Below are 16,076 nucleotides of genomic sequence, written 5' to 3'. Positions count from 1 at the left end.
GATTAATGGAAAAATTTACAGCATTGTAGGGAAGACCGATTGCACAGATATTAATAATTATAGCTGCCATCCAGATCCCAGGACGTTTATTTGTTCCTGCTGCGTCTGTAATAGGTTCCAAATAATTCAATATGGCTGGGAGCGAAATTAAACGGATGGTTGTTCAGTAGCCGTAGAACAGCTGTTATGAGTAGAGCAAATGCGTAAAATACCTGTGAGAAACTGACTGTCATCGGCTAAGCACGCTTAAGAGATGATGAACTTGTCAAAAAGTGACACTCTAATTATACCAAAAGCATCCAGCATGACCTGAAAACACACATTCTGAAATCTTTAACTAGGTTATCCCCAGCTGTCTGCATTTTGTTCCAGGCTTTAATATGATTGCTCCCCCCCCCCTCCCCATTTTATGCAGGTATATTTCAAGTGTAATGCTCCTGATATTTTGTTTTGCGTATGTATTTTTTGTTTATACACAAGGTGACTTTTCAGTGTGTACGGAAAATCACACGATGTACAGATAATGCTGAAAGGAATCAAGAAGTCATGCACCATTTTCCACGGAAACCAGTATTTACTGCAGCTCTTAAAAGCAAGTAATTTATAAACACAGTGGTCTATCGAGACCTGCTCATGTGTCTCGAAGACAAGATTTTTTTCGCAGAGAAGTTTTCGTTTTTTTCTAAATCAGAATTTAGTCTTCTTCCTGATACAGGTTAATTTTCCTGAAGATGAGTTTTAACTGTTTTGAGGAAGGCATTAAACACTTTGAAAAGCTTTATTTTTTTCTGGAAGAGAGGTTTAAATTTTTTCTAGGAGAAGACGAGTCTCAAAAATTGGAAGAAAACAACTGTGGCATAGAAGCCCGACGAAGAAAGCATTTCTGGGAAGCGTAAGGTCGGGTTATGGGGATAGAATGGAGGTCCTAAAAAAAGTACCTTGCGAGATGGGGAGGGAAGCTCGTTTCGTGGCGGATTAACTATCGTTGCCTGGTACACCAGCTACACCGAGTGTGGTTTTTAGGCAGTTTTCGACACTAGTTTAGTCAAATGTTGTGCAAGTCGTCAATTTCCGCCTCAGAAAAAGCTATAGACAAACACTTCAAATACAGCAACACACAGAACAAAGTTTATACGATTTACAGACAGATGACGCACAAAAAACCAGAGTATAGGGAACCAGTATATAGAGTGGGCACTGGTGATGTAATCGCTGATTGGCTGAGAGGTCAGGGCGCCACGTTTTCGCCTGTTTTGTTATTTACTATAGCTGGAATTGCGCGGTGCTGTTGTAGACCGATTTCAACGTCTCAGTACCTATTCCATGCCATAGTTATTTGCAGGTAGAAATACTGTTTGTCTTTGTGCAATTCTATACGTCGTTGGTCGATTCATTTTACGTAAATTAACGTCGATAACAGAATCGTGCTATGGGTCTGATCTGTGGCGATGATACTGGCATTAAATTTTCACAGTAATTTTGTAAACGGAATTTTGATTGATGAGGACGTAATGAATGTAACTAGTATGACCTACCTACGTAATTTTAAAGACAGTTATGAGTAATTCCAGACTGTTCAGGTATTAACTGAAAAATTGAAGTGACAGTGACTCCACGTCTCTAAAATTTACGATAAATGAAGAAAATGGCAAGCAGTGGGTACTTAAGTCAACCCAGAAGACGGGAGCCGTAAAGACGTTTCGTCGATCGACAAATTATTCGTTCACGCGTCATTTTCGTTTTTCATGCTGTAATATGCCATTAGTAATGTCTAAGCGATAATAATTCGTTGTACCTACTATTGTTTCAAGAATAGTCGTTGTTGCAATACATAATTTGCATGTTACTAGCATTAGAACGTATAAAAAAGCTCGTTTTGGCTACCAAACAGTTCAAGTTTGTTTCTCAGAAATCAAGTAGGATAATGCCTTGACGGTCTAGGTACAGCCCTTGGGCTCAGACCTTGGTCAGTTCAACTTCTGCTTCCAATTAACACTTCCTTCGTGTCCGGTAGTGATTTATTAATGTGAAAAATTTGATTTGTGTCTTATGAGATATATTTGTAGTAATACATGCAGTTTACAAGCCACATATTTTTTATTTACAGATTAATTTTTAATCGTCATTTATTGACATCCACAGGGCAAATTATTGGTTGTAGAAAATGAAGGTCATGCAGTATTATTCTGACGATGAGTATCATGCTAGTATGTATGATCTGGACAACTAATTACCTCCACTATTTCTTCTGTGCCAGTGCAGAAACTACGAATGTTTCGTTCTCGATAATAAGCTACACGTATTGGTTTTCCGATTTTTTTATGTTGTGCAGAAATATATTTTCTGTATTTCCCCAGTAGAAGAGAAAGCTATTAGACCCACACTGACTCATTCCAAAAATAGCATGTGCGGACGAAAAATATGTATTCAAAACGTAGAGCCTTCTAACTTCAACGATAAATATCCCAGTAGTGAAAACTAAAATGACTTCAGAAGATATGAAATAAAATGAAAGAAACTGTGTCTTTTCAATGACCATTATTTCTAGGACGTCAAGGAAACGGTAAAAATGGAGAATCTGTCTTATTCTTGACGTTCGTACGCCGTATGCACTGCTTCACATCAGAATGTTTTGTATGATCTGCATTAAACGTAGAGCCACTTACGAATGGTATTTGTAGCAAATAACAACTAGAAGTACTGCTTTGGTGTCACTTCTCAGATAAGCATTTTGTTATAGCAGATAGATATGACTGCGTTTACCCGTGCGATGCTATCTGGCTGTACATCCCGCGCGCTGTCTGAAAAAAAGTTGGCGGTCACCGCCAAATATGCTCTGCACCTTCTCTTAAGATAACTGCTGAGTGTGAGGACAGGAATGATGTTCGGCCACAAAACTGAAATACAAAAATTTTGTCCAAAAACTAAGCACGCTGTTTTCAAAACCACTAAAAGTTTCGGTAGTGAAACAGCTGGCGGACGGTCTTAACTTTGGAAACAATGGACTTCCTCCAGGCTACTTGGCGAACCTCACGGATCGAATACTGCATACTTTTGCTTGTGCTGTCCGTATCCATACAGATGAGGGAGCCTCCCACGCGGCTGCTCGTCGCGGCAACAGAGATATGCCGTAGGTCGTTCGTATTGATAGAAATTTTGACGTTAATTGACGTAATTGATTAAACCATTTCAGTGGACTATTAAATGACGACATTTCCGTGTTGCACCTAAAAGTCACACTGTATAAACAATGCGTAATACTCAATTTGAATTTGAAACTACACATTCTAAATGATTCTCTGAGCTAGTACTAGGTCGACTACAATACTTGTTGCTCTGTATTTCAGGGTTTATAGTGCTGCCTGTCGCGACATATAGGGTGAAACTGAACTTTTCCGACAAAATTTCTTAGTTCAGGGGCAGTTTCTGAGTATTTTGTTATCAAAAATGGCTCTGAGCACTATGGGACTTAACTGCTGTGGTCATCAGTCCCCTAGAACTTAGAACTACTTAAACCTAACTAACCTAAGGACATCACACATATCCATGCCCGAGGCAGGATTCGAACCTGCCACCGTAGCGGTCACGCGGTTCCAGACTGTACCGCCTAGAACCGCACGGCCACTCCGGAGGAGGAGGAGATTAGTGTTTAACGTCCCGTCGACAACGAGGTCATTAGAGACGGAGCGCAAGCTCGGGTGAGGGTAGGATGGGGAAGGAAATCGGCCGTGCCCTTTCAAAGGAACCATCCCGGCATTTGCCTGAAGCGATTTAGGGAAATCACGGAAAACCTAAATCAGGATGGCCGGAGACGGGATTGAACCGTCGTCCTCCCGAATGCGAGTCCAGTGTGCTAACCACTGCGCCACCTCGCTCGGTACGGCCACTCCGGCCGGCTATTTTGTTATCTGGGTGCCTTGGTCTCCAGCGGCTCATTACAGAATAATTGCATTTCATTTCTAGCCCCGTTTCACTCTTTATCTGCAAAACAGTTCAACTGTCAACGGTATGCAATGTTGTCTTGTTTGGAAATAAACTTGCTCCATTCACTCAGCCAACAGTAACGCACACTTTGATCTTTGTCCTGAAGCTTCGATTCAGTGCTACTCATTTCTGCCTTGCGATCGTTTATCGACAGTGTTAGTTGTGCGTGAAGAGTGGTACTGATGAAGAATTGGCTGATTTGACACTCGTGTGTAGATGATTGCAATGGAGGAACAACATAGAGTCTCAAAGCTGATGAAGAGAACACGGCAAGTGCCATAACCCGGTTTCCCAGAAACTTCGGTCTGTGGGAGAGGGGTCACATTAAGTGAACACGTGTCTCGGCTTGTCCGTAGATACTCGCCCGTTTTTGGAAAAACGACGTTCAAAATTTTCGAATGTTTTCGAAGTATTATGTGTTTCTTACAGCGCGATATCCTCAGACGAAATGGTGGCACAGTGGTTAGGGTTACGGCTTCTACATGTTGCGTCCTGCGTTCAAAACTCAATTTTATTCATATATCCCTCTCTGTAGGAGATTCCTAAATGAATTTTTTCCAGTATATATTGACGTTACTATGTCATTATTTGTCTATAATTTTATGTCAGATGAATGAGTTTAAAAAACGTGAAAATTATTTGAAATTGTTTTAGCGGAGATTCCTGCAGTGTATCTTGATGCGCAATGAATTGCAAAGCACCAGTTTTTGGAAAAAAGTGATGCGTTATGCATGGTTCGATGCGAGATTATTGCAAAAGCACGAAATCTTCATCAATGTAAACTACGTTTCTTTCGTGAATATCAGTGTTTCGGATGTTTCTGCGATCGGTATCATCCAAGGGAAAGTACCAAATCTTCCTGCAGACAAATAAATGAATAGAATATAAGAAATAGTATAAGATTTGGTTTGAGAATGAAATATTGGAGTCAGAGAATTTGAAAAGATTATAACCATTCAACATACCATACACACACATATATATAAATAACAAAGTACGACTCTTACTGAGAAACGCAGTTGTAATTTTACAACTATTATAACTCACCCTGTATCCCCTAATTTGATAAGAAACATTCATGCAGAAACAATCTACGGACAAAGGTAGATGAATGGAAACAATAAAAATAAAATAAAATAAATAACAAGGGGTGCAAAATTAAAAAAGTCACTATTTCGTGATCACGCGGCGAAAGGCACAAAAGTACCTTAGACATAACTCGAAAATTTTGAGCGTCGTTTTCTCAGAAAAGGTCGAGTATCTACGGATAAGTCGAGATACGTATTCCTTTATTTTGACACTTATTCCACTGAACGAAATTCCTGGGAAATTGAGCGAGGTACTTGCCGTGTTCTCTTCTTGAGTTGTTGCTGCAGTGAAGGCAACCACATCATAATACTCCGCTTTGGCGTGTGTACATGGGCACTAAGGAAAAACCGGTACTTACAGGGTAATGAAGATGACATCTTACAGAGTATTTTAGTGTTTTAAATGCCTTATTACAGAAACAAAGGCAATTTGGGGAGCAGACTGAATAAATCGTGATTACATCATTAATCTGTGACGAGCCATCGGAGACAATAGGTCCCTTACGCTAAAATACTCATAAATATCTCTCAACAACCGCCTAAAATAATTCAGTGGATTACAGGTTCACACTTAGATTTGTACGGAAAAGGGATCGGAACGTTATGTATCATTCTGCACCTAATTCAAAATTCACGGAGCTATCGGTACTTTACTTTTGCTCGTAATCGATAAGTTCGAAGAACGTTAGGGTAGTTTTCGCCTGTCTGTTACCTGTACTTCTTCTGTACATTCCTGTACGCATCGAAACATCGCCCGGTAAAAATAAAATGTTGCTGCCTATTGAATACAGAACCGATCTTCTTCCAAAACTGGACATTCCGAAATGTGCGATTGAGCTAGTGCCGTATCAACTGAAATACTAGATGTACTATTTTTCAGTCTTGTTGTAGGGATTTTCGTCACCCCACACATGCTGGTTATGAATACTCAGACTGCAGTCTCTGGTGAATCCCGTCTAACAGTTAATTAAAATTTGCGACGAAAACACACTTCTGCAAGTGCCTCTGATAGAACTGCAATCTGCTACGGTGGTCTGATCTCAGGACCTGGACACGTTGAAGATGGCATAGATAGAGCAAATGCTGGTGTAATACCACGTAGACAACAGGATGACCCACGACTTCTGCTGGTGCCGATTGCCACACACTGGTTCCAGGTCCTTCGGTCAGTCAATAAATATAGCAAACGTTCCTACATCGGAGATATGTGTATTGCCGAGGCCGTCCACCTTGTGGGGTGCTAAGGAACCTGTTGACGTTTTGACCATTATTTGCGTCATTTGCGAGCAACTGAGGATTCCGACGTCTGCAGTAATTCGGCGAAGATTGTTTCGTCGGTGTGTAAATGATTGAACAAGGAGCAGTTTATTTAATGCTCACCTTATGCTCGTGTTCTACGTGTGCTGCTTGCGAGCGTAAACTTGATTCTCACCTTTATGCGTTGATTTTAAGCACTTCGTCAAATATTGAATCCAAGTAGTGACTTTCAGTTAATTAGCTGAATTCTTTCTTTCCTCGTCACGACGCGTATTAAATGGCAAAGCAGAATTGTAGACCTTAACTTGCTATCTGTTTGCGTGGCATCAATAACAGAGCCTAACCTGCTAACTAATTAAGGCTTGTGGTAAATAAAGGTATTTAGGTATGTTGTTTTAAAATATTATCTGAAATGTCAATGATTTGTGTTGCGCTAGTTGATACTGGGGTATGAACGGAAGTGTTGGCACGTCTGCCGTGTAAGGGAATCCTGCTACTTTTGGTTGTTTTGGAAACTTTAATTGAGCGAGAAACTAGTGTGCTTAGTCCTACCTCTGGTTAAGGCTATATTCGGGCTCTGGAATTTGTACTGCAAGCTGCAATATCATTCTGTTGTTTCATGGTTGTTTTGTTCTCAAACTAGGTGTTTGGGCTAAGCATGCTTTGGGCTGGGCGTTTCGCCCCTCAGCACTACACTTGGGTTTCAGCTGAGTGTTCAGTCTATTGACTGTCCACCGTACGCGATATCGGTAATGGTCAACCTGTCATCAGTTGATTTCAATGCTGTAATTAGTTGTAAATTAGTACTGGTTCCATTACCTTCACACCAGAGTTCTTACTCGATGCTTGTCTTTAAACACGCCGCTAACCTGGCTGGCGTCTGTTGTGGCTAGCTTAAATTAATCACTGCTCAATAGCCCAATACAGTTTGTCGGCCGTCAGAAGCCGTGTATGTGTTATTTATACCTTTATTCTAGTCAATCTATAAGCATGCTAAATTTTGTTACTCCAGGTAGCCATTAAGTTGCCATTTTTAGGGTGTTTAGACGGCGTGCGGCTCCTTTGAGTATAGATTTGTCAATTTCCAATTTAGTGTTTTTCCACCAGTGTTTAATCGAGCTGTGGGATCTAAATGTTTTTATTACTATTGAGCTGTACTTAATGTCATATTGTAAAGAAAGGAACTTATTGGAGGTTAACTGTCGCCGTAAGGTGTTGTGGACAATGCACTTTCGTGTTATTCACCTCAATGTTCTAGTCGATGCGTAAACTTGCTAATTATTTTCCCTTTATTTGCCTGCCTTGATGTTATAAGTGACTGTTTCATAAACTGTTCTTTAACGCGCCTAAGCGCCTATTTATAGTTATGGGAGATCTTAAATTGTGTTCGCCTGTTGAACCTTAACTAAAATGCAGAAAACTGAATCAGGTGTTTATTATGGTTCTAGTGCTATTATCTGTCAAATGTAACACGTGACATTTCCTTGGTCTGTTATCACGTTTTACAATAAACGCAAATTGTAGTGAAATGATGTGCTGTTTCAGTTGTTCCCGTGATTTCCTATCTCCGCATATAATATTTAATTCTTTGGTATAAGACTGATTAAGCCATTGTTAAAAATTGGCGGGAGGTGCGCGTGTCACACCTGTGTTCCTAAAAAACTGAATAACTCTGCCGAACAGTTTATCTGATGGTTCCTTGCGACTTGATGTATTTTTCCGAGTAGAGGACACGGGCACGCCGATTACTCCCGGTTGCTAATTCCTAGCAGAAAATGGAAATACGGAAGCGTCCGATCCCACCCGTCTGCTTTGACCCATGACGTCACAAATATGGCGGAAACAAAAACAAACACACACACTTCCCACAGGAAGCCTAATGACACTAACGGGACAAGCGCGGGAAATGGGGTGTTTTGGGTGGAGGGCAAACTAAATATAAACAAATTTAGACGCCTTGCGTAGCTACAAAGTGTAAGTGAAGACAGCCATGCATGAATACCCACCCACGTCCCCAGGGGTCGTAACGCCCGCAACCCATAGAAGATAAAGATGCTTCAGTAGCTGATTAGTGTTTTTTGTCTTTTTAAAACAAAAAATCTCACGGGATAGAACGAACAGATCAGAAAGATAAATATAATAAACTAAATCAGAAATTCGAGGAAACAGATAATTAAAATAAGTAACAAGTGTTTTTAAATTTAAAAAAAATCTCACGAGATAGAACGAACAGATCAGAAAAGTAAATAAAATAAGATAAAACAGAACTGGAGACAGCCACACTCAAACCAAACTCCGCGCCGTCATGACGTCACACACGACAACACCCTTACGTCACGGGTCAAAGCCGACGCGTTGGATCGAACGCTTCTGTCGACCCCAGAAAATCATGTCTGCCATTTCACTTATGGAGTATGCCCCCATCGGTAACATGTGGAATGTAATCAACCATTCGTGTACAGAACAGTACATCACAGTAACAGGAAACAAAACAATTAAGTCATTTTTGTAAGTACTAAATAGTGACTCTACGATAAATACGCCGCGCTGCAAGTAATTTACTGCACAATAACACATATTAAAAAACTAAAACTACAGTACCTACAACATAACGCGAACAACGCAACTGCCTGTTGACTGCACAATGCTCAGACTGGTGGGTACGTTAGAGCAAGTCTGTTCAGGAGATCAGGAGATAGCTCGTAACGTGAGCAGTGAGTGCTCGCGGCAAAATGTGGCTGTCAGAAGCCGTTATGTAGCGCAGGGAAATTGAAAACCGTGCGCTGTCTTCTGAATAACAGTGTGCGAAGCTAGTTGTTGTTTCAAACGCAGTCTTATGTACTTGATGGGAGAGTGCTTAAAGTGGAGAATACCTCTTTCAAAATCGGTGAAAAGCAGGATTATGACCGGGTTAGATACATCAAAGCGTAGGTCGTACACTCCAGAATCAATTTACAACACTTCAGTCCAGGTTGTTTAACTATAGTTAGAACTTAAAGAGCAGTTAATTGATCGGTCTCATAGTGAAATAAGTCTTGTAATCGTATAAAAACTTTTTTCAATACAATTATTCAGGTAAGATTATGTCGATTTCTCGACCTTCATATCTGTGCGAGCAACTTTTTTTTCCACATTGAAGAGAACGATATCGACATAAAGAAGCTCACTGAAGACTTCAGTTTAAAAGATCGCCTTAGAATTAGCAGTGCTCAGAAAGTGACACCTGACATTGATGCTTTAGTGAAAAGCAAAATAATTATTATTTATTGACATGTTTAACGAGTGAATAAAATAGTCACAAAACACATTTTGATGGAAATTTAAATTTGTGTGAAAACGACATTCATCATAAAGCTCAAACAACAAACATCTTGTTTCGTACATCGATGCCTCATGTTCTTTGCCTCAACAAGTAAAAGAAATGTTATGTTTCATTTCATAGTAATTTCTCATCAGAGCAAAAGTTTTCGGTAATAGATTTACTACGAGAGGCATTAATTAGCCGCCGTAAAGCGGTACATCTCTGTATCACTTTTCTGCGGCAGCAGAACAGACACGGTGACAATAGTTAATCGAGCCGAACTGCCTTGTTCAGATTCCTCACCGAGCGAGGTGGGGCACTGGTTAGCACTGGACTCGCATTCTGGAGAAGGACGGTTCAAACCCGCGTCTGGCCATTCTGATTTAATTTTTCCGTGATATCACTAAATCACATCAGGCAAACACTGGGAGGGTTCCTTTGAAAGAGCATGCCCCACTTTCTTCCCCATCCTTACCTAATCAGATGGGACTGACGACCTCGCTATTTGGTTCCTCTCGCCCTCCCTCCCCACCAAAAACTTAACCAACCAATCCGATTCCTTCTCCCCTCCTCTCCACTCCCCCTTCTCCTTCCATTACTCGCAGTGAGCCGCTCTGTTGCTCATGGCAGCAGTGAGACATGTACAGTAGTAAACCCAGTTGACGAATCACCACAGGACAACATATTTCTTTCACCTACAGGGTGACAATTATTGAACTACATGAAATAAAATCGCCGGAACTTCTGAACGGTTTGCGTTAGGACGTTCAAACTGCATGGTTGGCTGTGGGGCATGATGACGGGAATTAACATGTAAATATGGTTTGGTTTGGCAACGAAGCCCACTTTCATCTGGATGGTTCGTCAATAAGCAAAACTGGCACACTTGGGGGATAGAGAACCCGCATTTCGTGATCGAGATGTCTCCTCACCCTCAACCGGTGACTGTGTGGTGTGCAATGTCCAGTCACGGAATAATCGGTGCGCTATTCCTCGATGGCATGGTCATTACCGAACGGCACGTGAAAGTTTCCCCATTATCCAAAGTGACCCTGGTTTCAACAAGGTGTAGTACATGCAAGATGGAGCTCGACCCCATCGAAGCAGGAGAGTTCAAAATGGTTCAAATGGCTCTGAGCACTATGGGACTCAACTGCTGAGGTCATCAGTCCCCTAGAACTTAGAATTACTTAAACCTAACTAACCTAAGGACATCACACACATCCATGCCCGAGGCAGGATTCGAACCTGCGACCGTAGCGGTCTTGCGGTTCCAGACTGCAGCGCCTTTAACCGCACGGCCACTTCGGCCGGCGAAGCAGGAGAGTGTTTGATGTCTTGGAGGAGCAGCTAGGGATCTGCAAAGTGACTCTGGGGTACCCAGAGGCCAATGGCATGGCTCTCGATTGGGCATCATATTCTGCCGGCCAGGGTGGCCGAGCGGTTCTAGGCGGTACAGTCTGGAACCGCGCGATCGCTACATCGCAGGTTCGAATCCTGCCTCGGGCATGGATGTGTGTGATGTCCTTAGGTTAGTTAGGTTTAAGTAGTTCTAAGTTCTAGGGGACTGATGACCTTAGAAGTTAAGTCTCATAGTGCTCAGAGCCATTTGAACCATCATATTCTCCCGATCTGAACACATGCTGGGCCGTGGCTGGCTCGCGTTGAAGCCGTTTGTTCTTTGGCAGTTTGTCGCAATTGAGTAGCATCTTATTCCTCCCTGAGTTACTACCATAACGAGTTGCTGACTTGCGTCCATCAGTGGCAGCAGCAGCGCATATCGAGACTAGTACTGCTGTACAATCTTTGGTGTGACTGCTTTATTTCCATGTGGTGGTGTGTGTGGTAGTTGACCCGTTGGGACAGAGCAGCGAGGAAGTCTCCGTGGTGAGAGGTCAGTCCGGGACCGCTGGCGGCGTGCACACATGGTCAGTTTGTGAGGCGCTAGCTGCACGAGCCACAAAGTTCGTTGCCCACCGAACCTGGACATGGAGTGATCAGTTAACCTTTTACGAAACCTCAACTGCTGTGACATCTCTTCGTTCATTGCCGGTTGTTGCTTCCTGGCTGTTCCGGCTAGCAGCACCGTGTGTTGGAGTCGGCGCAATTTTGTAGCCGTCTTCCTGCATGGTCTTCAACTATTAAACTGGTTGTCACTTATTAGTGAAGTGCATCAGCAGTATTTTCTGCCTTGTGGCCGTTAACGCCCCAGTTGCCTGCCCTGGTCGTTACTGTAGTTTTCTGGCAGTGTGTTTTCCTCGCTGTGTTGATGTTGTCTGGCATGGTGTGTAGTTCGACAGCCTTTTAGTTGTTTGTTCACATTTTTTTTCTTAAGAGTCGTTATTGTGCCTTGGCTGTTTTTAAATGCCAATTTTGAAGACAATGTGCCTGGTATCTTCGTCCTCGGCTGATATTTTCCGTTGTCGTACCGTTGGTCGGGCAGAAGGGAGTTGATTAGGTTGTTGGTCGGTCCTTCAGCCGTCCCTGGGTCGGGTCGCCATCCGATTATTTAACATTACTCTTGGCTGACTGTCTCACCTCACCTTACGTTAGAGCTACCTCCTCAGGCCGACCCTTGGAACACTTCTGAACACCACTGTCCTGTTGGTTTTAGACTGTGATTTTCATTTTGGTCTGATGTACTGTCTGAGGCCTACAGCCGTCTATTAATTTAGTTTGTTTTAGTTTTAAAATAAGGCCTTCAGCCGACTTAAATTAAAATTACAGATTGATTTGTTTAAAAACTAAATTTTGAAGGTTTGTTCTATCTGAAGTCCCTGTTATCCAGGCCTTAAACCCTGAGTTGTTCAATGTCCAGTGTGTGGTTTTCAACCGAGCTTTTACGTGAAATATTTTTAAGATAAGGCCTTCAGTCGTCTTAAATTAAACTTTTGAAAATTGATTTGCTTAAAACTAACCTTTTTAAAAAATTGCTCTATCTGAAATTCTTGTTATCCAGGCCCTATGCCCTGAGTTGTTCAATGTCTTGTGTGTGCTCTACAGCCGAGTATTTACGTGAAATCTTTTTTTTTTCTTATGTAAGGCCTTCAGTCCCGTGTATTCTTTAAAGTAATTTTTATAACTTGTGTTCATGCCTTTAGCTGTTCTTGTTTTTGGTGTGGTTTCGGGCCTTCAGCCCAGGAGATATTGTAAGTTTTCTTATCTAGACCTTCAGCCGTATTGTTTTAATTTGATCCTTTTAGGGCAATGTGTAATTAAGAGGTTCTTAGGAAAATAAAGTTTGTGTGTTTTGTGCAACTAACAGTAACTGATTACAGCCATCTCCACAACCATAACCTGATCCGCTCTATCTTGCGAAGCCAGATTTCACATGCGACTCCTTTTTGTGGGGCTACATTAAAGACAAGGTGATCAGCAATAACCCTGAAACCATTGCTGAGCTGAAAACAGGCATTCAGCACGTCGTCGACAGTACCGATATTTCGACATTTCAGCGGGTCACTCAAAATTTCGCTATTCGCCTGCACGACATCATCGTCAATGATGGCAGGCATATCGAATATGACATAACCTAAATCCGAGTATCTGTAGTGATGTTTACATGTTGAATAACGTGTGTGCACGCCGCAGTTTGTAACTAATTTAGGTTTTTTTAACATAGTTCAATAACTGTCACCTATTACGGTTATACTACCTGCCACGAAGACGGTATATCCACAACCAACCGTTTTCAGCCATTATGAACAAGTTTACAGAAAGTATGCTTTTCCGAACCCATGTTTATTGGAATTTTTTCCTTGTTCGAATGTTTACTACTATTTCCCAAACTATCTGGCATTTTTAACACCCTTTATGAGTCGTAGTTGTGTGCGGCTCTTAGAAAAGCACGCCAGGCAGAGTGCTTTCGCTTCGCGTCTAGTGTTTGCGGTGGCGCTTTCGGTTTGGCGCGTTGTTTGGATCGCTAGCGCCCTCTGGCGGGAGGTGGAGCAAGTGTACGGTCGCGTGACGATCTAGGAGTACGTACTGGGCGGTGAACGAGAGAGGTGGTGGCGCGAGCGGGGCCCTGCTGTTGGGGGTCGTCAACTGCTCGCCAAGTGCTTTGGCCGACCTCTTGGCTGTCAGGGGCTAAGTCTGCCTTACCCGCATGTACTTGGCTTATGAAGCTTAGAAGCCGTGGTGCAGGAGATCAATGCGTGGGACCGTATGTTCTCTTATCGGCCGTTTAAACCACTGGAAGCGGTTGGCTCTTACGAGCATTTGGAAGTGCGACGTGTTCCCGGCGCTGGGGTAGAGTGTGAGAAGTTGAGTACTGTTTTTATGTAACAGAGAAGGTTTTTAAGTTCTAGTGAAGTGTATGAGTTTCTTCACCAGTGGTTTTGTTCCGGTCGTCCTACCACAGTTTTCGTTTGCCTGTCCGCGGGAATCTGGTAATTGCTTATTGGTCGCGCCGTTTTCATTCACACCTCGATTGGGTGATTTAGGGTCGGTGTCGCGGGTCTCTGCAGGCACCAACCTAGCTACATATTGTGGTTTTGGGTAACTCGGGAAGGTGGCGGCTTGTAATGGAAGTTTTGGGGCTGATTTGCTATGGCCCTGTAGACCACCAGTAACTATTGCACCTATTGTGATTTGGGCCCCTTTACACGTGTCACTCCCTCACCGAGGTATGGAAAATTTTTTTTTGGGAACTGCCTTTAATGTGAAAGTTTGTGTGCTGGCTTATTCACATTTATCTTTGTAACAAATATAAGTTATGTAACTGGCGAGAGACAACTATTTTTGCTTAGTACAAGCTAGCTACTTAAAGTATTTTATTTTTTTGAATTGTTTCCTTATTGATATAACAAGGATAAAATGTTTTTATTGTTAATATCAAACCTTGCAATATCCTTTACACAGAGCTATTTTTAATAGAGTTTTATAACTGTTGTCTTGACCTTTTGGCTCATCGACGTATCATGCTAAACAGCTGCGCAGCGCTCGGAGAGCGGCGGCTACTTACCGACAAACCAGGGGTTGCGGCGGTTGTTCTCGACGGTGAGCGACAGGAAGTAGTCGTGGAAGCCCTGCACGGGATTGGCCTGCGGTTGCACGGACAGCGTGCCTTCCACCTCCAGCTCGTTGCCGTCCGATACGAGCGAGCGAGCGCTCCAGCCATCCGAGCCGATCCACGAGAAGGAACCGGTCGCGTTGCAGCGCCGCACCGCTCGCATCACACCCGCCACTTCCTGGTCCGAGCCGAAGATGATGGCACCTGCGGCACAGAGGGCGCGGCTGGCGTCACCAGGGGCTCCCAAACACACTGAAGCGCCAAAGAGACTCGTATAGGTATGCGTCTTCAAATACAGTGATATGTAAACAGGCAGAATACGGCGCTGTGGTCGACAACACCTCTATAAGACAACAAGTGTCTGGCGCAGTTGTTACATCGGTTACTGCTGCCATAACTGCAGGTCATCAAGAATTAAGTGAGTTTGAACATGGTGTTACAGACGGCGCACGAGCGCTGGGACACAGCATGTCCGAGGAAGCGATGAAGTGGGAATTTTCCCGTGCGACTATTTCACGAGTGTACTGTGAATATCAGGAATCCGGAAAACATCGGATCTCCGACATCGCTGCGGTCGAAAGAAAATCCAGCAAGAACAGGACCAACGACTACTGAAGAGACTCATTCAACGTGACAGAAGTGCAATTATTCCGGAAACTGCTGCAGATTTCAGTGCCGCGCTATCAACAAGTGTCAGCGTGCGAACCATTCAACGGAACACCATCGATATGGGCTTTCGAAGCCGAAGGCATGTCAGCAGGGGACTGTAATGGTGTGGAGCGTGTGCAGTTGTCGTGATATGGGACACCTGATACGTCTAGATACGACTATGATACGTGACACGTACGTAAGCATCCCGTCTGATCAACTGCATCCAATTCATGTCCATTGTGCATTCCGACGGACTAGGGCAATTCCAGCAGGACAATGCGACAACCCACACCTCCAGAACTGCTGCAGAGTCTCTCCAGGAACGGATTTCCGATGGCCATCAAACTCCCCAGACAAAACATTATTGAGCGTATCTGGGATGTTTTGCAACGTGCTATTCAGAAGGGGTGGCCACCGTCTCCTAAGGGTGTAAGGGTTTCCCAGCGAATGACAGGGACCCACATGTACCAAGACTGTTTCGAGTACGCTGCAGGAGTTTCGATGGGAAGCCGTAACACATCTTCCATACCGTTCGACCTCCCCCCCCCCCCCCCCCCCCCGCATGCAATTTTCATACCTCGGGAGTAGTGAAGGAAGACATTCTGCTGGACATTCTGTGCCTCGATTTTCTTCGTAAGAAGAAGTCCACACCTCTTGCAACCATCTATCCATAAGAAACCTCAGACACTTTCTCATGAAGGCAATGACTATCTTGTTCCACTGTGAGAAAAACGTATTAACAGTTATGGCGGGTACTTCTGAATTAGTAAACAGTTTACTTACT

At 43.1% G+C, this 16,076-nt stretch overlaps 1 protein-coding gene across 1 annotated transcript in view; it reads right to left on the bottom strand.

The window, feature by feature from the left end:
• Nucleotides 1-16,076, bottom strand: part of LOC124789384 (metabotropic glutamate receptor 4-like) — an 876,620-nt gene that overhangs the window by 286,044 nt on the left and 574,500 nt on the right. Inside the window, exon 4 of the mRNA XM_047256716.1 lies at nucleotides 14,594-14,845. Within this exon, the coding sequence (XP_047112672.1) occupies nucleotides 14,594-14,845 (252 nt within the window). The remainder of the gene's footprint in view (nucleotides 1-14,593; nucleotides 14,846-16,076) is intronic.

Source organism: Schistocerca piceifrons, chromosome 3, assembly GCF_021461385.2.
Source record: "Schistocerca piceifrons isolate TAMUIC-IGC-003096 chromosome 3, iqSchPice1.1, whole genome shotgun sequence".
Taxonomy (NCBI): Eukaryota; Metazoa; Arthropoda; class Insecta; order Orthoptera; family Acrididae; genus Schistocerca; species Schistocerca piceifrons.
This window is presented reverse-complemented; position numbering and strand designations above follow the sequence as displayed.